This window comes from Aquarana catesbeiana, linkage group LG01 (assembly GCF_042186555.1).
Source record: "Aquarana catesbeiana isolate 2022-GZ linkage group LG01, ASM4218655v1, whole genome shotgun sequence".
Taxonomy (NCBI): domain Eukaryota; kingdom Metazoa; phylum Chordata; class Amphibia; order Anura; family Ranidae; genus Aquarana; species Aquarana catesbeiana.
Window position 1 is genome coordinate 653,655,822 of NC_133324.1, and position 21,974 is coordinate 653,677,795.

At 42.6% G+C, this 21,974-nt stretch overlaps 2 protein-coding genes across 2 annotated transcripts in view; one reads left to right on the plus strand and one right to left on the minus strand.

Annotated features, from left to right (window-relative positions):
- DAPP1 (dual adaptor of phosphotyrosine and 3-phosphoinositides 1) overlaps positions 1–6,937 on the plus strand; it is a 113,035-nt gene extending 106,098 nt beyond the window's left edge. Inside the window, 2 exon segments of the mRNA XM_073601478.1 lie at positions 3,349–3,436; positions 6,255–6,937. Coding sequence (XP_073457579.1) covers positions 3,349–3,436; positions 6,255–6,287 — 121 coding nt within the window. The 3' untranslated portion in view covers positions 6,288–6,937.
- A 7,939-nt stretch (positions 6,938–14,876) lies between these two features.
- LAMTOR3 (late endosomal/lysosomal adaptor, MAPK and MTOR activator 3) overlaps positions 14,877–21,974 on the minus strand; it is a 31,691-nt gene continuing 24,593 nt past the window's right edge. Inside the window, exons 6-7 of the mRNA XM_073601490.1 lie at positions 16,039–16,102; positions 14,877–15,250 (exon numbers count right to left, since the gene is read on the minus strand). Coding sequence (XP_073457591.1) covers positions 15,177–15,250; positions 16,039–16,102 — 138 coding nt within the window. The 3' untranslated portion in view covers positions 14,877–15,176. The remainder of the gene's footprint in view (positions 15,251–16,038; positions 16,103–21,974) is intronic.

A 21,974-nucleotide genomic window follows, 5' to 3' on the forward strand; every position in this document is an offset into this window, starting at 1 on the left:
AATCCACACTCACCAAAGTAGCAAACAGCAAATAGAGTACCAGCCGATTCGTCAATATGTGACGGGATACCTGCCCTAAAAGCAATGGCACTATATCAACAACAGAAAGAGGAGACAAGGGAGTCCCCAGAAAGCAAAAAAGGGGAATGGTCAACTACGGCTTATGGTACAAAAATGCAAAAAGGCTTTATTAAGGGTAGGGGGGGTGGGGGTATTTACATATACAAAAAATTCCAAATATATGTAAGATAAACAATGTATCTAAATAACACAGTCCGTCTCACTACACTAAACCAAAATTAAAAACCATGCTGCAACATTGATGAATAAAACTGCAGAGCGTGCCTGCAGGCCAAAAACGCATGCAGTGTCCATTTGAATCCAAAGAAAAAAGTATTGCACCAAACATTACATGGAGTAAGCTACTGATGGGATATCAAGTCTTATGTGGTCTAGTATTAACTGTGCATCAGATTGAGCAGTACTGAGAAAAAAAAAAAAAAAACCCACATATATCCACATAGACAGGACCTTACATAGCTGAATTAGGTGGGGTTTTTTAAAAAAAACCTCTGTTAAAAGGAAATCCTCCACAAGCAGCTTCCAACCTCAGTGCACTAAATGTGTGTTTACACCAGTTGTTTTGGAAATGGAAAGACCAGCGTTCCTGTTACTAGGTATGTCCAGTGCACAAACACTATTTCCTCAATGCAGCATAAAAGGAGCAAAGGACAAACCACTCCAAAGAAAGGGCTTAGTCTCTTTTCCAATCTAGACCAGGATGATATTTTCACAGTTCATCAGTTTCAAGTGTGTCAATCCATGCAGGAGGGTGAATGGCAAACAGATGCAAAGACTATTGATAAGCAGGTAAGGAGGGAAAGAGAAACTGCCCGTTGGGCTCTCACCTCTTTCAAGTACTGGGGATGTCCTCAGACTCTGCTGTCTTGCTGTTTGGCATGGAGCGGCTCAGTCAGTTCAGAGCAACATTCAGTGTGTAGTCACAGCACACCATTCTCCTCAATAGTAGACACTGCAGACTGTGTGATCACATGACCGGTCACATGGTTAGGAAGAGACCAGGAACCAGGAACTTTGCATTCAATTGCTGATGCGGAATTAGCTTGTGAAGTATGGTGCTGTATGCAAATCACAGGGAAACCCTTTTACATTGCTGGAAAAGGAAGCATGTTGAAGGCCTGCTGACAAGCCCTGCAGGGGCTGCGTTGACGTTTCGTACGCCTCCGCATACTTCTTCAGAACCTCTGAAGAAGTATGCGGAGGCGTACGAAACGTCAACGCAGCCCCTGCAGGGCTTGTCAGCAGGCCTTCAACATGCTTCCTTTTCCAGCAATGTAAAAGGGTTTCCCTGTGATTTGCATACAGCACCATACTTCACAAGCTAATTCCGCATCAGCAATTGAATGCAAAGTTCCTGGTTCCTGGTCTCTTCCTAACCATGTGACCGGTCATGTGATCACACAGTCTGCAGTGTCTACTATTGAGGAGAATGGTGTGCTGTGACTACACACTGAATGTTGCTCTGAACTGACTGAGCCGCTCCATGCCAAACAGCAAGACAGCAGAGTCTGAGGACATCCCCAGTACTTGAAAGAGGTGAGAGCCCAACGGGCAGTTTCTCTTTCCCTCCTTACCTGCTTATCAATAGTCTTTGCATCTGTTTGCCATTCACCCTCCTGCATGGATTGACACACTTGAAACTGATGAACTGTGAAAATATCATCCTGGTCTAGATTGGAAAAGAGACTAAGCCCTTTCTTTGGAGTGGTTTGTCCTTTGCTCCTTTTATGCTGCATTGAGGAAATAGTGTTTGTGCACTGGACATACCTAGTAACAGGAACGCTGGTCTTTCCATTTCCAAAACAACTGGTGTAAACACACATTTAGTGCACTGAGGTTGGAAGCTGCTTGTGGAGGATTTCCTTTTAACAGAGGTTTTTTTTTAAAAAACCCCACCTAATTCAGCTATGTAAGGTCCTGTCTATGTGGATATATGTGGTTTTTTTTTTTTTTTCTCAGTACTGCTCAATCTGATGCACAGTTAATACTAGACCACATAAGACTTGATATCCCATCAGTAGCTTACTCCATGTAATGTTTGGTGCAATACTTTTTTCTTTGGATTCAAATGGACACTGCATGCGTTTTTGGCCTGCAGGCACGCTCTGCAGTTTTATTCATCAATGTTGCAGCATGGTTTTTAATTTTGGTTTAGTGTAGTGAGACGGACTGTGTTATTTAGATACATTGTTTATCTTACATATACAGGGGTCCCCGGGTTACGAACGAGATAGGGACTGTAGGTTTGTTCTTAAGTCGAATTTGTTTGTAAGTCGGAACAGTACCTTTTTTAAGTACAAATCCAGTCTCAGAGTCAGGAAGTGAGATTAAATCCATCTAATGAGGATACAGACAGTATAATTTTTTTTATTTTAATTATTCTTTACTTTTTTTAATTACTTTGTTATTTTTTTTTTTATTTAATTAATACTGTATTTCTTATTTTTTTTATTTTTTTATAATTTTTTTTTCACTTAACTTTATTGCTATCACACAGGAGAAAACAATTCCCTGTGTGATAGCAATTGGAGGTGACAGGTTCCCTTTATTGACCCTGTCACCTCCTAGCACTGCTAGATTTTCTGTCAGAGCTGAGAGGGGAGGAGCACAGCTCTCCCCTCTCACTCTTTACATGGCGGCAGGGACAGGAGGAACAGGTACAGTACACTGCATATTAAGCATATTACAGTACTGCTCACAGGCTGTTACAGGCTGCTCACCTGATGGCACAGCAGGGAGATGGATAGATGCTGTGTCCAGGCAGGCCGGCCGCGGTGCACCTCCGCGGGGCAGCGCTCGTAGGAAAGACCGGGGATCCTGGAGGCTTCACTAGGCCGGACAAGGCCGCGGTGACGTCACTCGGGCCCCGTTCGTAAGTAGGGGTCGTTCGTAAGTCGGATGTTCGTAAGTCGGGGACCCCCTGTATTTGGAATTTTTTGTATATGTAAATACCCCCACCCCCCCTACCCTTAATAAAGCCTTTTTGCATTTTTGTACCATAAGCCGTAGTTGACCATTCCCCTTTTTTGCTTTCTGGGGACTCCCTTGTCTCCTCTTTCTGTTGTTGGTATGTATAAAGGCATCCTGTTTGATTACGTTATTATTTATATGGATCCATAAATTGAATACAGTATCTTACCATATCTATATAAAAAAAAAAGAAAGACTAAGAGAATTTAGGGTTCAAGGGCTTCTAAATATTAGGATAAAATTATGTTTTGAATGTTTAAAGACCGTCCTAATGTTATGAATATGGTTTCTTCACAGTTTGGTGTTCCCAGTGAGAACCTATTACCTCTGTGCAAAGACAGGAGCAGAAGCAGATGAATGGATTAAGATTTTAAGGTGGAAAATGGTATGCCTATCATATACTCATGGATCTTGGTGATACTGAAATGCCCCGCACACAGGGGCCGAAATCAGCCAGAACAGTAGCTACCGGCCAACCTTCAGCCCACGTGTATGGGTCCTTGTTTGACAGAAGCCAAACTCACGGATGGCTTCTGTCCAACGAGCTTTCTGGAAAACCAGTAGCCAATCTCAGCCAATGACTGTGAGCACTGACCGGGGTGTTCTGGGTGGGGGCGGTCCCCCTTTCAGAACATGGTAGCTCAGCGGGAAGTTTGCTGTACTAAAATTGCATTGTTAGTACAGCAACATCTTCCAGAGCTTACCGTGTGTACCAGGCTTTAGGTTTGCTATGAAAGCTGATAATAAAAATCATAAATATGACATTGTTTAGACAGTATATGCAAAGAAACAGAATGCAAGGGAAGAAGAGAGTTTATTATATTGCAGGAAGTAACAAATCAATCAAAAAGATGATAATCTGAAAAAAAAAAACTGAAACTGGTCAGGCTGGATGGAGTTCAGGCAGAGTTGAAACAGGTCAGGGCAGGTTGTAGACAAACAGAATCTAGTAGAAAGGTTGGGGTAATGAATGGAATAGAGCTGGAAGAACTACAAGAATAATAGGTGTGAGTAAATTGAATCACTCCAATGAAATAGGGGGAACATATCTGCTCAGCCAGTTTCCCAGTACACGGAAAAGACTTGTACTTGCTGCCCGTAGAAGTCACACAGCTGAATGTGCTTGTGCTGCAATATATCACTAGCAGATTGGTGCACATAAGACAGCATCTCCAGCTCATAAGTTGGACGTCTGGAAAAGAAGCGTCCATGTAAAGCGAGGATAATGAGTCTCTGGTTGAACCTTAAAAGCAAACAGCAGGGAAATCGCCAACATAGTGCAGGTTTTACAGGTTAACAGAATCGGGTATATCACTGATGAAAAGAGTGGATCATGACCAGCAGGACAGAAAAAAGAAAAAGATTGCGGTACACAAGCACCAATCACACTTATAATGTGTGTTATTATAGTTTGTTTTTTTTAGAGCTATACCTAAATGTTTTGCCTTTCATTTCTATTTTAACCACTTCAGTTCATGAAAGATTTACCCCCTTAATGCCCAGGCCATTTTTTGCGATACGGCACTGCGTCACTTTAACTGACAACTGCACGGACGTACGACGTTGTACCCAAACTGTACACGGATGTACGACCTTGTAAACAAATAGCTCCTTTTTTTTCCCCCACAAATAGCTCTTTCTTTTGGTGGTATTTGATCACCTCTGCGTTTTTTTTTTTTTTTTGCGCTATAAACAAAAAAAGACCGACAATTTTGGGAAAAAACAATATTTTTTACTTTCTGCTATAATACATATCCTAAAAAAACAAATGTATTAAACAGTTTAGGCCAATATATATTGAACATATTTTTGGTAAAAAAAAAAAATTGCAATAATCGTTTATCAATTGGTTAGCGCAAAAGTTATAGCGTCTACAAACTATGGGAAAGATTTATGGACTTATTTTTTTTTTATTGTTTTTACTGGTAATGGTGGCGATCTGCGATTTTTATCAGGACTGCAACATTGCGGCGGACAAATCTGACCCTAAGTGACACTTTTTGGGGACCAGTGACACCAATACAGTGATCTGTGCTAAAAAAAAAAAAAAAAAAAAAATAATGCACTGATCAATGTATAAATGGGGCAGGGAAGGTGTTAACAATAGGGGGCAATCAAGGGGTTAACTGGGTGTGTTCTAACTGTGTGGAGGATGGACTTACTGGGACAACACATAGATCGCTGTTCCTGATCACTTGGAACAGCAGATCTGAGTTGTCCACTGTCAGAATGCGGATCCGCCTTGTTTAAATAGGCAGATCCACAGTCTGCCTCTTTACTGTGATCGTGGGTGGCTGGCAGACAGAGTCCACCGGACCCGCGGGGGCGGGCGCCCACTGTGTCTCATGCATAGATCGACGTATAGGTACGTCTGTTCCTGCAGCTGGGCCACCCTGCCGCAGTATTTGTGTGGTGGGTGGCCAGGAAGTGGTTAAAGGAGAAGTCCAGTCTGAGCTTTTTAGGCTGGACTTCTCCTATGGGTCACAGGAGTGCAATTTGTTTTTCACTCCTGTGACCCGTTTTCAGTGGAGAGCGGTCTGAAGTCCACTCTCTGCTGATGTCACAAAGATCAGTCCAGGCAGCACGTCATCATGACTTAGGAAGTCTGGATCCGCTAGGTCCTGGACTGATAGCAGTCCTATCTTTTAAAATACTATAAAAGGATAAGGTATCCCCATAGCCTATACAACCCCAAATATAGCAGTCTCAGTGAGCCACTGAGATGGCCACTCCCCTCCCCCCACAGCTCAGTGCTCCAATGAGTGTGGAGGAGCAGAGCAGAACAGATGCTGACTGACAGGGAGCAGCTCTCCGCTTGGGGAGGTGAGAGAACTGAGTCATCGGTGATGTTCGGTTCTCAGTGAAGAGGCGGCAGGGGACCGATGCTGCATCCACCTAGGTAAGTAAGAATAGGCAAAAAAAAAAAAAAAAAAAAAAAAAAAACAACATACTTCTCTTTTAAACTGAACGGGTTATTTTCCAAGGTGATAGTTTACAATCACTTCAGTTTTCAGGGATTTCCTCTCACTTCCTGTTTGTCCATGGCACAGAAAGTGAAGGGAAAGCTCCACAATTGGATGCAGATGGTGAAAAAAAAAATCTGACAGAGGTTATTATCCTCCCTTGCTCTATTCAAACTAAAAAAAAAAGTTTGGCCTATAGTTCTACTTTCATTATCTAATATTTGTTGTTCTTTTGTTCAGTCTCAAATAAGAAGACAGACAACTCGCAGATGAAGGATACCAGAGACCTAAAGCTCCACTGATCAATGAGGATGAAACCCAGAATGGCTGTGCCCAATCTTAAACCCGGCTGGACTAATAATTGTTTTCTACACTTAAGAATGTTAATCCTGGCAATATAAACTGACACAGACCCTTTAAAACCATAAAATAAGGAATATTTCCCCTATTTTATGGTTCATACAAGCGTGTTGGAAGCTTGTTGGCATTCAGTGGCCTCTATTTTAGCCTGTAGAAGATTGGCCAGGAGAGCTCTAGGGATGAATTGCAGTGTCATTCATTCATGTTGTAGGCAAAGCAATTCTTCTCTGAGACATTTAACTACAATACACTGCCAATTCGGGTATAAGAAATGCAGAGCTAGATTGTGGTGCTGGTTTGCTACAGGTCAGAACTATGTGGGATGTTACACATATTTAAAAGTGCTTTGTACATTAGCAGTGCCCATCTGCTAGTTTTTAATATATTTTGTTTTACTGTGAATAGAAGTTGATAATTGAAGTTGTTTGATGTTCTCTGTAAAATCTTATACCTGTGATATTCAATTACTGTTATTTTACCCAGTGCATTGTTTACAAGTTAATGTACAAAAGAAAAGGCTGACAACTCATGGAAGAAAAATAAAATCTGTATATACTTTTTCATATACCTAATTATAGTGGTTTACTTTGGGAACATTTTGAAGGCTTGCAAAGGAAACACAATTACATAATGGGGTTGATTTACTAAGACTTAAGCGTGCAAAATCTGGTGCAGCTCAAAGATGGATCGAAATTCCGATAGTTCAGTAGGGACCGAATTTCGATCCATATGTGGCCGCTCCCATTCGCCAGAAGTTGGTCTAACTATAGCCTTCTGTAAATTGGACTTGTTGGAAGGTTTTTCTCGATCAGTGTACTCTCACCGTGGAGAGTCCTCGCGGTCAGAATACATTGGGGTTGATTTACTAAAACTGGAGAGTGCAAAACCTGGTGTAGCTCTGCATAGAAACCAATCAGCTTCTAGTTTTTTTTTTTTTTTTTTTTTTGTCAAAGCTTAATTGAACAAGCTGAAATTAGAAGCTGATTGGCTACCATGCACAGCTACACTAGATTTTGCACTCTCCAATTTTAGTAAATCAACCCCATCGTCTCAATGGAGCAGATTGCTCTATTGATTTGCTTTTTTTCCATTAAGCCCCCCTGGAGCGATGCATCTATGTGGCCAGCCTTAGCTTCCCCCTATGAGTCTGACTTCCAAATGTCTCTCTCTATCAGCTCGCCTCCTTCTCAGCTCCTCCCTGCCAGGTCTCTCCCAGCCACGAGATCTGGAATGGCCAGTCTTGGCTTACCCCTATGTGCCTGATCTTAAAGTGTCCCATGTGTCTCTCTCTCTCTCTCTCTGTCAGGGCTCCTCCTCCCCGTCAGGTCTCTCTCTCCCAATTACTTCCATTCACTGTTATTGAGGAAGCTCTGATTGGTCCAAACTGCACAATCAGCTTTCTCATTAAAGTGATTGGATGGTAACTCAAGAACCCTTTATGGGATGACTGTCCAATATTCCTATATAATTAAAATCTCCCGTTGCTATTTGAAAACATGAAGACCAGTGATTGCTTTGAAGATCTCCAAGTTTGTTAAGTTATCACCTGACATCACACATGGACATTTGGATAAACAATTAGCCAGCTTAGCATACCACAAGTCATATATCCTTCATGGAAAAACCACTAGCCTCCACCTATTCACCTGTACCCTGAAGACAAAGGGGTGATCCTAATTATAATGCGTAACAATTTGCTTTAGCCTACTAACAAAGGCGACAATTGGAAAGACCTGTTCTCTTGAGAGACAGTTGTTAGTCTTAATAAACAGAACAGTCATCCTGGGTCATATACATACACTTTTGACTAGTTAGGTTTCTAGGCATCTCTCAAGTTATTTTTACATATCCTATTGATCACTTATAATACTACATATATATTGTCTTATGAAGGGCCTGAGGTCACCACCAGCAGTTTGTAAAAGTAAGTCTTTATTGATCTTTTGAACAGTCCAGAAAATAAAGCAGCTTATTTCAGCAAGAGAAAATAGTCCATAACTCTGGTTCACAAACAAGGTAATGGCTCACTACCACTATACCATCCTATCTTTGGGGGTTCCCGTCTGCTTTAGGGGTCCCAAAGAGGAAGGTTTTCCCACTCCAACAGCCATGACTCAATCCCAAGCTTGAGCCACCCTGCTCACTCTCTCACAGTCAGGTGCCTAATATATATCCTCTCTTTTCTGGACTCTGATGCACCCGGATTAACCCCCTTTAAGACCATGGTCTTTGTAATCGGGGTTTGCAGGTTCTTCCCACCCAAATCTTTTTGAACCTTCAAGACGCCGGGTCCCTAATGAGGACTTGGCAATCTGGAGAATACTGAAAATCTGTGCTCTCTCTTTATTGACCAGACTACCCCAGAACCCCTCACTCTGCATGGGTGAGAATCCTCGAGTACTCAATGACTGCAAACTATCTCCCTTAAAGGGACCACAGCTCAAATAGTGGGAAAATATCTGCCGTTCAGGACCCATACCTAGTGTCTGTACAATATATTCCCTATTGGCCATGGTAATTTCTTACACATCCAGACTGCCAAATAGCACATTTACACATAGATGTTAGTGAGTGGGATTTTTTTTTTTTTACTCTGAATGCAAATGTTGGTTTCAATAAAAAGTATTCACATTCGGTTTACTGAAGTTACATAAGTAACTTACTGAATAAGATTCTTCAGTATTGTAAAGTGTTTAGCACCAATCTACATCACTGAATACATTTATGAAGGTACTTGTACAATGTAAGACCCCTTTTACACTAAGGCAGGTTTTAGTGCTAAAAATAGCACCTGAAAACTGCCTCTCATGCCTCCCCAGTGTGAAAGCCCAAGTGCTTTCACACTGGATGGTGCGCTTATGGGATGGGAAAAAAAGTCCTGCAAGCAGCATCTTTGGGTGGTGTAGGAGTGCTGTATACAGTGCTCTTACACCACCCCTGCTTACTTAAATGAATGGGCAGTGTTTCCGAAGTGCTGCAACACGGGCGATTTTAACCCTTTCTTCGGCCGCTAGCAGGGGTTAAAAGCACCCCGCTAGCGGCCAAAAAACCCCACTAAAACGACAGTAAAGTGCTGCTAAAACGAGCGGCGCTTTACCACCGCCGCAGTGTGAAAGCGGCCTTAAGTGTTCAGCATTAATCTTTATACCTAGATAAGCTCATTATAGATGTGTTTTAAAGGAGAAGTATGCACAAAGTTTTTTTGGCCATATTTCATTTGGTGATCACAGGAGTGCACTTAGTTCTGCACTCCCTGTGTCCCGGATTCAGCCAACAGTGGGCTGAAGCCCACTGTCAGCTGACATCACAGTGCCGGTCCAGCCTCTGTAAGGATCCTGACAATGTTGGGATCTGCCCAGATGCCTGATCAGCAGCTGGCCCAGCTTCTCAGCACACCGCTGAGAGCCTAAGCCAGCTGCTCCTGCCCCCTCCACAGCCCGGGGGCAGAGCAGAGAGCCAGTGACTGGGGGGGGGGGGGGGAACCAATGCTGCAATGATTTAGGTGAGTAAGTATATTTGTATGTAAACCCAACATTCTCTTTTAAGGTGTTTGGCGCCAATGTGAATAACTGGATAAACACATTTATTTACTTTTGTGTGTTAATTGCACTACTGAGTAAGCTTACATACAATACATCTGTGTGTAAAAGTGCTTGGCAAATCTAAAGCCTCATACACACGATCAGATTTTCCAACGGAAAATGCGTGATGACAGGCTGTTGGCGGAAAATCAGACCGTTTGTATGCTCCATCGGACAATTTTCTGCGGACAAATGTTGGATGGCAGGTTTTAAAGTTTTCCACGGACAAAATGTCACAAGTCCGTCGGACAAAAGTCCAAAGTACATGCATGCTCGGAAGCAAGGACGAGCCAGAAGGTCGGTCTTGTAAACTAGTGCTCGCAATGGAGAATTAACATTTGCGACGTGGCAAATGATTAAATCTCAAAATGCAGCGCACAATTCTCTTCTTCAATGGGATATTAATGAAGCTGCTTTGCTGGTGATACTGATGGAGTTATTGCAAATTAATTTTCAAAGGCTTTTTTTTCTAGTGATATCAAGAATAATATATATATATATTTTTTTCTTCTTCATTTGGGCAAGTTACCACAACACCATTATCCCGTAGTTTTTAAGATCAAAGATACAACTATGTTGGTGTCCCTCGTCAATATTACATCGTATTTTTTTAAAATGTAACTGTCTACTCCCAAACTGTCATTTGAAGTAAAACACATAGCCAAGTATTATTCTCCACAATTTTTTTTATTGTGCATTAAAAAAAGAAAACAAATAAAATTAGACATGCTATCTGCCAATTGAACTTAACCAAAAAGTGAATTCTATGCATCCAAAAATATAGAAAATATACCAAATCAAATCATTATTATTCAACCAAAAAATAAAATAAAAGCCTCATGCATGTGTCCTGCTTCTTAATATAGGGGGTCAACAATGCCAAGAGTTGGTGAAAGCAGGGGTCCGTCATCCGGAGATAATTCCGAAAATCATCTGGATTATTCGCCTAGAGCTCCTGCAGCAATGGCATATGACATAATTGGTCACGATTAATAAAGCAACCAATTTTTGGTCCAAGAAATCCTCCTGTTCCTGGACTGGACTTGGGTCAAAGCAATAACTCCAAGGCCAATAATAAATAACATGTTATCTCCTCTGATTCTGCAAAATGGTTGGTTGACAAATAGCCATTCAGAAACAAACTGAAAAGCGCAAAATGAAAAGTGCGAATCAACACTCGCCAAACTTCTACTAACACGAAATTAGCAGAAGGAGCCCAAAGGGTGGTGCAAACAGCTGAAAAACAACATAGTACATCACTGTTCGTGTTTGTTGGCCAACAATTGTGTGTCGTGTGTATGCAAGACAAGTTTGGGCCAACTCCCTTCAGACAAAAGTCCACGGTTTTGTTGGCCAACAATCCGATCGTGTGTACAAGGCTTAAGACATTTTTTAAACTTCAATCATCACTGCCATGCCCAGACAGAAATGTAACGGTTTACACTACAGTAGCTTTTTCAGAGAGGCAGAGTTCTTTAATTTCTAGATCTTACGGAGTCCCTAAAATATTCACATCTACAGCTCAAGGAACATTGGTTTGATCAGCAAGCTGTTGCTAGAACAATAATTATTATTTTTATAAATAGCATTAAATATTAGAATTAATATTAAAACGTAACAATTTCATATGAAACTTGCGCTGGCTTTTTTCTGCACAAATGCTCAATTCGGGGTCCAACTTGAGAAACAGTGTACTGTATATGGGGTCAGCAGGGCAAAGTATGAGGCACACAAGAGAGCACATTACACTAGCAGCAGTTTCCATTATATGCAGAGCAACACAGGGAAGCGGCAGTATTGAGTCCTCTTGTGGTAAGCTGTTCTTCGTCCCCCCCCTCTATCCCAGGTGATTTCATAAACACCCGGGCTGGACAGGAGGGGGCCGGCAGGGAACAGCAGGCCACAGTTAAGACCATCACAGCTGCTTCCCTGCCTAGCTCTGCATCGGTTGGTGGAGGTGATGCGATCTACCTGTCAGTGACTGATGGGTAGTTTACCGCAGAATCTCTGGGGACTTCTAAAAGAACCCCGGTTCAGAAACCTTGACTTAAGGGTATTCAGCTTAATGATTTTATTAATATTTTTGTAAATATTGCTATTATAATATTTTAAAAAACGTGAAATACACAAATTATTACAAAAACAGGGGGGCATTGGCTGTTTTGCAGCTGAGCACACAATGGACTTTGTCCATCTCTAATCTATCCAGGGACACCACTTGGAATATGGCCATAACAGAGTCCAAGAGATCCTCCTCTGATTCCAGTAGGACTCTAATGCACAGATGATTTTTTCGGTTTTCATGGTATTCAAGGACATCTTGTACCAAGGTAAAATCAGTTTGTAAGGTCTCCATCTCTTGTTCATGTTCTTCAATATAAAGTGTATATTATATATACAGGGCTCAAAATTTCAAGTCCTGAGCCACTAGCCAGACCTTAAGAGTTACTCACCACCTGTTGCCCCACCCAACCTGTCCCCTGCCCCACCCCTAAGTCCGCCCCTAAACACACCCTTGTAAATTATCTCATGAAATTACACTGTCAAATGTTTTAAGCAGAATTAAGTTCCAAAAATAAACAACTTTAACAATATTAACATAAAGCATATCAGTACCCATCAAATGCAGCCTCATTGTGCCCATCAAATGCAACTTTACGGTGCCCATGAATGCACCCTCACTGTGCCCGTCGATGCAGCCTCACTGTGCCCGTCGATGCAGCCTCACTGTGCCCATCGATGCAGCCTCACTGTGCCCATCGATGCAGCCTCACTGTGCCCATCGATGCAGCCTCACTGTGCCCGTCAATGCAGCCTCACTGTGCCCGTCAATGCAGCCTCACTGTGCCCGTCAATGCAGCCTCACTGTGCCCGTCAATGCAGCCTCACTGTGCCCGTCAATGCAGCCTCACTGTGCCCGTCAATGCAGCCTCACTGTACCCGTCAAATGCAACTTTATGGTGTCCATCAAATGCAGCTTTACGGTGCCCATGAATGCAGCCTCACTATGCCCATCAATGCACTCTTACTATGCCCATCATTGCAGCCTCACTGTGCCCGTGAACGCAGCCTCACTGTGCCCCATCAATGCAGCTTGACTGTGCCCCATCAATGCAGATTTTCTGTGCCCCAACATCAAAATAGACTGACCTGAACGGAATCACACACACAGCGGGGATGTCCCGCTGTATGTCACGGAGCTGGCTGGGTCTGTGTTCGGCACGCGGTGTAACAAGGTCCCGCCTCCCTAGACTGGCTCGTTTCACTGGTGGAACACTGATACTATCACACAAGCTGGTCTAGGGGGGCGGGACCTTGTTACACCGCGCTCCAAACAGACTCAACCAGCTCCGTGACACACAGCAGGACATCCCTGCTGTGTGTGTGTGATACACAAGACAAGAGGATGAGAGAGGGAGGGAGGGGAGCGCTGCAGCCTCAGCTCAAAGCGGCACCAGGGCAGTTCGGACCCGGCCACTCTGTGTCTTCCGGCTGACAGGTTCCTGGCTAATCGTTTCAGCCAGGAAAGGATCAGCCTGGTCCACCCCCACTCCTCACTCGTCCTGCATTAAATTCCACTTGCAAATTGCGAGCAGAATTTTTGAGGGCTGTTTTTTTTTTTTTACATACATACACACATATATATATATATACACACACACACACACATATATAACCAATACACCTAGATCCAAAATTGTACCAAACAAGGTTACATATCCGAAAAAAAAAAATATCAGGAATGTATGCTAAAAAACATATGGTGCAGATATTCACAGGATCCCAATTAGGATACGATCAGTCCAAACACTCATATGTAAAGTGATCCTCAGGTGGTGAATAATTTGGTAGAAAAGGCCTCCACCAACACCGCCACTTCAATTGTGCAAACTCTTACCAGACATATTTGGCTGCCTCAGTAGCAGCCAAATAGCCCTGTGTAACAAATCAAGCCAACAGCTAGGTAGCTAGTCTTTAGATGTAACCTTCACGATCCAGTGCCGCAGCACTTGTAAAACTCTCCAAAATAACCATATATACCAAAAGAAAAAGAACAGCCTCCTTGTGGTATAGTATGTTTTAAAACCAGATAATTTTAATTAGGTATTGCACTTACATTCAGAAGATTGGCAAACAGCATATACAAACCATTGAGGTGGCCAACCAGCAAGATGGCAGTGGTCCATGCTGAACCTTAATGAAGTCATATGCCATGGCTCCACCCTACGTGTTTTGTCACCAGAAGGACGTAGTCAGTAGTTGTGAACGCTCTTGTTTGAAATTCACAGCATCCTTAAAGCAGTTTGTGGTATTAAATAGCAATGGAGGTCATTGCTGACCCTTCTCTTCTGCTTTTTATAATGGCGATGTAAAAACCGAGCGATCAGCGATGTTCGATCGATCGATTTTCAGTGCAGAGGCGCCGGGCACAGATGCAGCATTGGACCCATGCTGCATCCACCTAGGTAAGTATGATGGAGGAAAAAAACAAAAAACAAAAAAACAACAACATACTTCTTTTAACTGACAGGACCGAATATTTCCTGATGCATTCAATAGAGCATTCAAAGTGGTGGGAACACTTTGAAAGTGAATAGAAGCAGGTAAAGGGTTGTTTTTTGTAAAAGAACCTGTCACTTTTGCCCTATATAGGAATAATGAAAGTGTGTCTAACTCAAAAAAATGTGTCTCGCATATTTAAGAAAAAAAGGAAGAAAACTTTTAATATAAATTTAACATTCTATATATGCAAGTTTTATTTAGACTGAAAATTGTACCAAATTTGAGCAATGAAGGAAATATAAATGAATTTAATAAGTTGTGTTGAATCTTGACAGCCTTATGCAATTTTCGCGAGAAAGGAGGAAAAGAAAAAAAAAAAAAAAAAAAAAGAGCTGAGGGTTAATATTAAAACAAGCTGTGTTGATTTACAATTTATTTGTAAGGTTGTTGCTAGACAAGGAATAATATGATTTCATACAAAATATTCCCCAAAATGGGATCATTTCCTCCACAGTGATACCCTTATTGGTGTGCATCTGGATAATTGTTACAGAATACAGACCTTTTCTACAAGAAGTGCACCATTTCCACAGCAAAGCAGAGCTCCCGCCTAGGCTGTGAAGTAGTACAGGTTTCTTTAGGCTGTCTAATAGCGGTCAGCTTTGGAAACAGCAACTCTCCATCATGTGAAAAGTCCATAAAATCATAACTGGTTTGTTCAGGAGTTTTCCACAACTTGCCGAAGTTCTTCAAACAAAGTACCGAGCTCTTTCTCTAAGCTGAGTATCAAACCTTAGAAGAGAAAATAAAAAACAATTAGATTTAACATAAGCAGGCACCTACAGTGCAACCTCAGATATAGACAGCCGGCAACTCGAAGCATCCACATGCAAAAATCTTTGTTACAGAGTGAATACAAGGTAAAATAAACTTACGCGTTTCGGCCCACAGCCTTAGTCATAGCTAGGACTAAGGCTGTGGGCTGAAACACCTAAGCCTTTTTACCTTGTATTCACCCTTTAGCAAATAAAGATTTTTGTATGTGGATGCTTCGAGTTGCCAGCTTTCTATTTCCGTTATTGCTTCAGCCTGGGTGTATGGAAAACACCTTTAGCTTGTGCTCCGAGACCGAGTGTGCCCTTGGGAATCCAGATAAGCATTGCTCTTTTACTGCACGGTTACAGTGCAACCTGCCTGAGCTTTGGCATCCATATTGCTTACTACATTACCACTTCGCTAACCGACCAACAGTGTCTGTTACAAGAAATGTGACTGGTGCGAGCTGTCATAATGTAAAGTGCATACAGTATTTCAACTGGGTTTGGTTTAAGCTTGCTTATGCAGCAGGGCTTTAGCTGACTGCATTAGTGGGCGATTTGGAAAGCTTATACCTCCCCCTGCTAATGCTTGTGTGTCTGAAAGAAGGCTGCACAAAAAAAACAGTAGTACTGGCCTGTCATACTTTGTGGATGCAATCTGAGGACAGATGCTTGCTTTCTGATACATTTGCATACTAGATATCACCAACAAACAGATCTGAGAAAGAAGTTTAAAAGTGAGATGTATATAAAAATACATACCTGTGTTGGCATTGCTGCTGGCTATGAAGCTGACAACCAGTGGCAGTCTGTTGAACTGCACTATCTGTAACACAGACAAATGATTTAAGACACTGCAAAGTCATGATTCTACAGCTTATGTAAAATAAAAAATACATAGTTTGCTGCTGGCGACTGCTCCTGAAAAAGCTTGCTGTCTGCCTGTCATGCTAACCTAGTGGTCATAGTACTTTGAGTCAAAGACCTGGATCAATTATGCAGACACAATATTTTGACTTCACATATGGCCAAAGCACTAGCATTTTCAGGGAGGTTAGCAGAGCATGTCTCAATTTTTTTTTTATTGGTGTGCATATCTTCTTTAACCACTTTCCACCTGCACTATAGCTGAAAGACGGCTTCCCAGTGCCGGGAGGGCATCAATTGACATCCTCTCGTGATTGCGCTGCTCACGTACCCTTGGCAGCGCACAGTCGGCACACTCGTGATCTGCATGTCCTTTGAACTCGGCTGATCACAGAATAGGGTAAAGCGCCAATCACAGTGGCCCTTTAACACATGATCAGCTGCCAGCATAGAAGAAAGACTGTAACCGACTTCTGTTACAGTTTCACTCTTCACTGAGGACACACACAGCTGTGGAGGTTGCCTGCTGTGATTCATTACTCTTATTTTTAAGATATTCACCATACTCAGCCTATACTCTTTATGGACTAACGAGGTCTCTAGGGATACATCACTACACCCGTGCCATGCCTGCTCTCCATTTGGCCCCTGGCAGGGTCCCATCTGACTCCGCCCCCTCAGCTCCCTGGTGAGGCACCTGCTGCCGCCATCTTGGAGCCGCACACATGTAGCCATGGTCAAGCTAGGTGGTACATTGTTACACACATCCACCCCTGAAGAGCGAGCTGGATCTCGCGAAACGCGTTGGATAGTATGATGCCCATGTACTATGACTGCTATTACATTTATGTACCAATATTCCTTGTTTATGTATCTTTTTACATTGGCAACTGTTGGTGATATCTATGCATGTAAACAATTTTACTTAATAAACCATATACTGTATTTACTACTGTTATGTTTACTGGCGGAAACGGTACCCACTTCATTTAAAGTCCCGGGGCGCATCCTTCGTTTTATTATGTTACAGGGATAGAAGTGTGTTACTGGGGACACCAGACCTTCCCCTTTCTCGACTTCTGTTACAGGGACATTGGTCACAATCTGTGCCCGCCAGTGCTGCTAATTAGTGCCAACCAGTGTCCCCTATCAGTGCATAGTGTTGCCTATCAGTGCCACCTCATCAGTGCACATCAGTGAAGGAGAAAAATTATTTATTTTTTCACATTTTTTTCGGTATATTTTTTGTGAATAAATACCACCAAAAGAAAGCTCTATTTGTGTGAAAAAATGATAAAAATGTAGTTTTGGTAAAGTGTTGCATGACCGTGCAATTGTCATTCAAAGCGTGACAGTGCTGAAAGCTGAAAATTGGCCTGGTCAGGAAGTGCCCTGTTAGCAAGTGGTTAACATTAATAATTGCTTTATGTAAAAAAATAAAATAAAATAAAAATAAAAAAAATCAAACTCTTAAAACTAAACTCCAGTACAAAGCCTAACTACTTAATTGAAACACATATGCAACAGGTCAACCAAAACATTTGCAGTTCTTTCTGCCAGGCACCCCCTACCACACGATACAGATGATCTTGAAGAGGAACTTCACTCTAACCCTCAATTTATTACATTTTTTTTTTTTTTTACCCTTTGCTTACTTGATTCTGGGTTATTCCCAAATCAGATACTCATCCATTCAGCAGATCCAGCACTGTCCTGCTGCAAACTGCTTCTCCACTGCTACACCGCCATATTTCTTTGTGACATTATCAGGAGGAAGCTGTTCCTTCCAGGTTTAGGCAGCCACCTACCACCCCTCTGCTCCTTCCATGAATAGGTGCCTATACCTCCTGGGATACAGTATGTGACATTTACATCCCAGGAGGCTTCAGAAGTACAGTGTATCATTTTGGCCAAGACCAGAATGGAGAAGGGGGGCTGACTGGAACGTGAATAGAAAACGAAGATAAACAGCAAAATAAAAAGGCTACGCACAGCATAGTGATGATGTCACTGATACTTTTACAAGGTAATAGATGTGTTTGCAAAGGCATTTTGTGCTAGCAAAGTGACTATTTGTGGCTATTGAGGGCTATATTTAAAAGTAATTATTTGTGTCCGGAGATCAGCTTAATCAAGGACCCATCTTGCTTGTGGATTATAAGGAGCAATAGCACCCCTTTATGAAGTCATGTCACTGTGTGCTCCTAGCACAGAGACCAAGGTGATAAAAACCGCTCTCGATCCCAATGACTGCTAGCCAGGGGAACCGGCTCCCTTTCATGTGACCACTGTTACAGCCAATCACAGTGCTCACATGATTACCTATCCTTCCCGCCCCACAGGGTGAACAGACCCTATTAAAGGCTTGCTGGGACTGGGTGGGAAAAGGTTAAGCATTTGCTTAGGCACAACACATTTCTGTATTGTTTCGAATATGTTCATCTCCTATGATTCAACATCTAGTTGCCATAATGCGATATTTTACCTGAATACCTGAAAAAAAAAAAAATACTGCATTATGGCCACTAGATGGAGCTCACAATCACAGGAGCTAATCATATTACAAGCATTACAGAGATCATTTGTTGTGCGCGTGCAAATGCAACTTGATAAAAAAATATATATAATGTTCTTTAGCAAGGAACATATATTTCACATTAATAATTATGCTACCAAAATTAGCCTGTGCTGTAAATTGCATGCAGCATTGCTTCTGTTTCTTCAAGCTGGAGGCTGCCATTTTGCTGAAGCCCTGAGCAGCAGTAAATTATAAAGTGGAACAAGACCAATAGATTTAACGGTTTCAAAAAACAGTTACATTCTTGAAATGCCATGATTGCTTTGCCTGTGTCCTCAATCAAACTATCAAATGGCTGGGATCATAACTGAGTAACATGTGCAGCACCATGGCAGTTGCAGCTCAAACTGAAGCAGCTTTCTTGGCTGTAAAGGATAGGAGGGTTTAATTCTGCTTTAAGGCTGTCAGCAGATCAGCCTCTACAAATTTGGCATAGCCTAAAAATGGGGAACAACTGAGCATGTGCAGAGCAGGTCAAGACAGTACAGGCACTTATTTTTAATGTTTTACATAGCTTTAAACATATCTGTAAGGCTTTTAACAGGAGCAGTAAGTTATTACTGAGGGCTCATGCACACAGGACGTTTTTACAGCTGCTGTTAGGGGCGTTTGACGGGTTTTTTTTAACTGCTTCTAAAAGCCCCTCCATGTTAGCCTATGTGTCCATGCACACAAACTGTCAGAGGCGTTTGGAGGCATAAGCATTTAGGGGCACTAGAAAAAAAGGACAGCATGTGCTTTCAGGAGCAGTAAAAACGAAAAACGCCAAAAAAACGCGGCTGACTTTTTAGGCGTTTTTACATTATAGGGAGTGTTTTTAATGAAAAAACGCCCCAAAACGCTAACGTCAAAAAACATGGGAAAACGCGCAATAACACGAATGTAAAACTGCGGCTAAACGCAAAAATAAAAGACGTTTTAACACGTCCTGTGTGCATGAGCCCTAAAGAATCAGTATACAATAGAAAGGTGAATCCGTTGCTTCTGAAGCTTTCATTTAGTTTTCACGTAGCAGTTGCTACCTCTTTCCTGCTTTGGCAGCATATATAAATGCGTTTTTAGATCTTGTTTCTACTGACACCCGCAGGTAAAACCTGGCACTACATCTATTTATTGAGGCATAAAGATAGCACATGGAGTACTGGTATTACCTGAAGTGAACAAGTGTTAGAAAAAAAGATTTCAAATTCCATTACACAATAATCTCTTACCCTGAATGTCACATTAACTAGGATTTCAGCTTTGGTTAGAAATTGAATAATATGTTGCTATTGTTTAGCATACTTTGATAATGTGTACTAGATAGCATTGCTGTACATATCCCCCCAAATAATCCATACACTTTGTCAGATCCAGTATTGCGTTGGAAAAGCAGCAGGGCACCTCTCCCTTGACCCCCTTGTAGACATCTTACATGTACTCTCTCACAAGCCCTTGCTCCTCTGCAGCCAGCAAGAATACCCAGCATTCAGGAGTATGTCAAAGCATGTGACCTGCGCCCTCTGTGATAGTGTCCAAAACTAGAAGTCAGTTACTAGGCCTGAGCACTGTGATATGATGAGGTAAGTGACATGACCACTCCCCTGTGTCACTGCCCTAGCCAATTTCAGTGCATACTGTGGAGCAGCAAGGAAACGCATGTAAGGCAGCACTGCGGCTTAGTAGTTAGCAATTCTGCCTTGCAGTGCTGGGCTTCTCAGTCCAAATCCCGGTCAGGATGTTATCTGCATGGAGTTTGCATGTGTTTCCTCCAATTACCTCCCACACTCCAAAGACATTCTGGTAGGTTAAGGCCCCTTTCACACTGTCGGACCATTCAGATCCACCTGTTAGTTTTGTCGGCGGATCTGAACGGGCGCTCCATGCTAGTCTATGGAGTGACGGATGTCAGCGGTGACATGTCCGCTGACATCCTGACCCTGTCCGATCCGCTGTCCTGGAAGACTCTCAGAAAAGGAGCTATCGGTAAGTCTCAGCTTTTCTCCAAGTGTCTTCCAGGACAGCAATGATACGATGAGCCAGAACTTAGCAGTCTAGGGAGGGACAACTGCCTGAAGGACCTTACGACCAAATGCCTGCTCCTGAGCAGATAGGAGATCCAGGCGATAATGCTTAGTGAAGGTTGAAAAAGTGGACCATGTGGCAGCCTTGCAAATTTGTTACAGTGAGGCTCCAGCCCTTTCAGCCCAAGGTCTTGGTGACACCTCAAGGTAGACGAGAAGAATTCTTCTAATGTCTAAAAAACAAAAATTTCCTTTCTTGGTAGTCCTTTGGTGAACTACAAAAGGTCTAAATTACTTCAAATATGTGGGTCTCACAGAGGGGTGCTAGCACCGACTGAGGCAGGCACCCCTCTGTGAGACCCACATATTTGAAGGAATTGTCTTTGAGCCAACCATTATGGGACTGTCCCTGGATATTTCTCCTCCCGGCATGCAGACGGTGTCTTGCCGAGAAAGTTCCCTCGGCGGATAAGGACCCCCCTCTGTACTGCGCAGGCGCAGCACCTGCAAAGTACGAACTACTGTCAGCCGCCGGAGATAGCTGAAGCTCAAACTCTTCAATCAGCTGTACATGGCGCCTGCGCCCTAGGTCCAGGTTCTTTCCCCACCATCCAAGTGGACCTAGAGGGGGAATCAAAAAGACCTGAGCGAAGCGAGGCCGTGCCCGAAGCGTGGCGAGCGAAGCGAGCCCGCGAGGGGCCCTCTTACAGGCGCCGTGTACAGCTGATTTTCACCTATTCACCTTTGGTTATTTCCGCCGAATACTACTGCGCAGGACTGAGGGGGTCCTTATCCGCCAAGCGGAACTTTCTCGGCAGAACACCGGCATGTAACAGGCTCCTATGAATGGTTTTCCCCTAGTTGGCTCACGTATTATTCGGTTTGATATAATTTTGTCAACATATATACTATTCTTATATCATTTCGGTCTGGCACAAATGAAAATACAATATTTGATCTGAGGGGCCATGGGTGCTACTTGAACACAAAGTCACTCCTAGGGAATCCATACATGTACACAACATTTACAACTCTCAAAACCCCTGATGAAGGTACCAGAGTTACCGGAAACGCGTCGGGTATCGGGGGAACACCACCCCCCATGAGAGTACATTAATTATTGTCACCTTGTAGATTTTCTCGGTTTTTGATTCTGTCTCTATGCTGTATGGAATGATTTTTTTTAATTTTTTTTTTATTTTTTAATATACTGTATGCTATAGACGCTTTTACGTCTTTTTTAAAGTAGA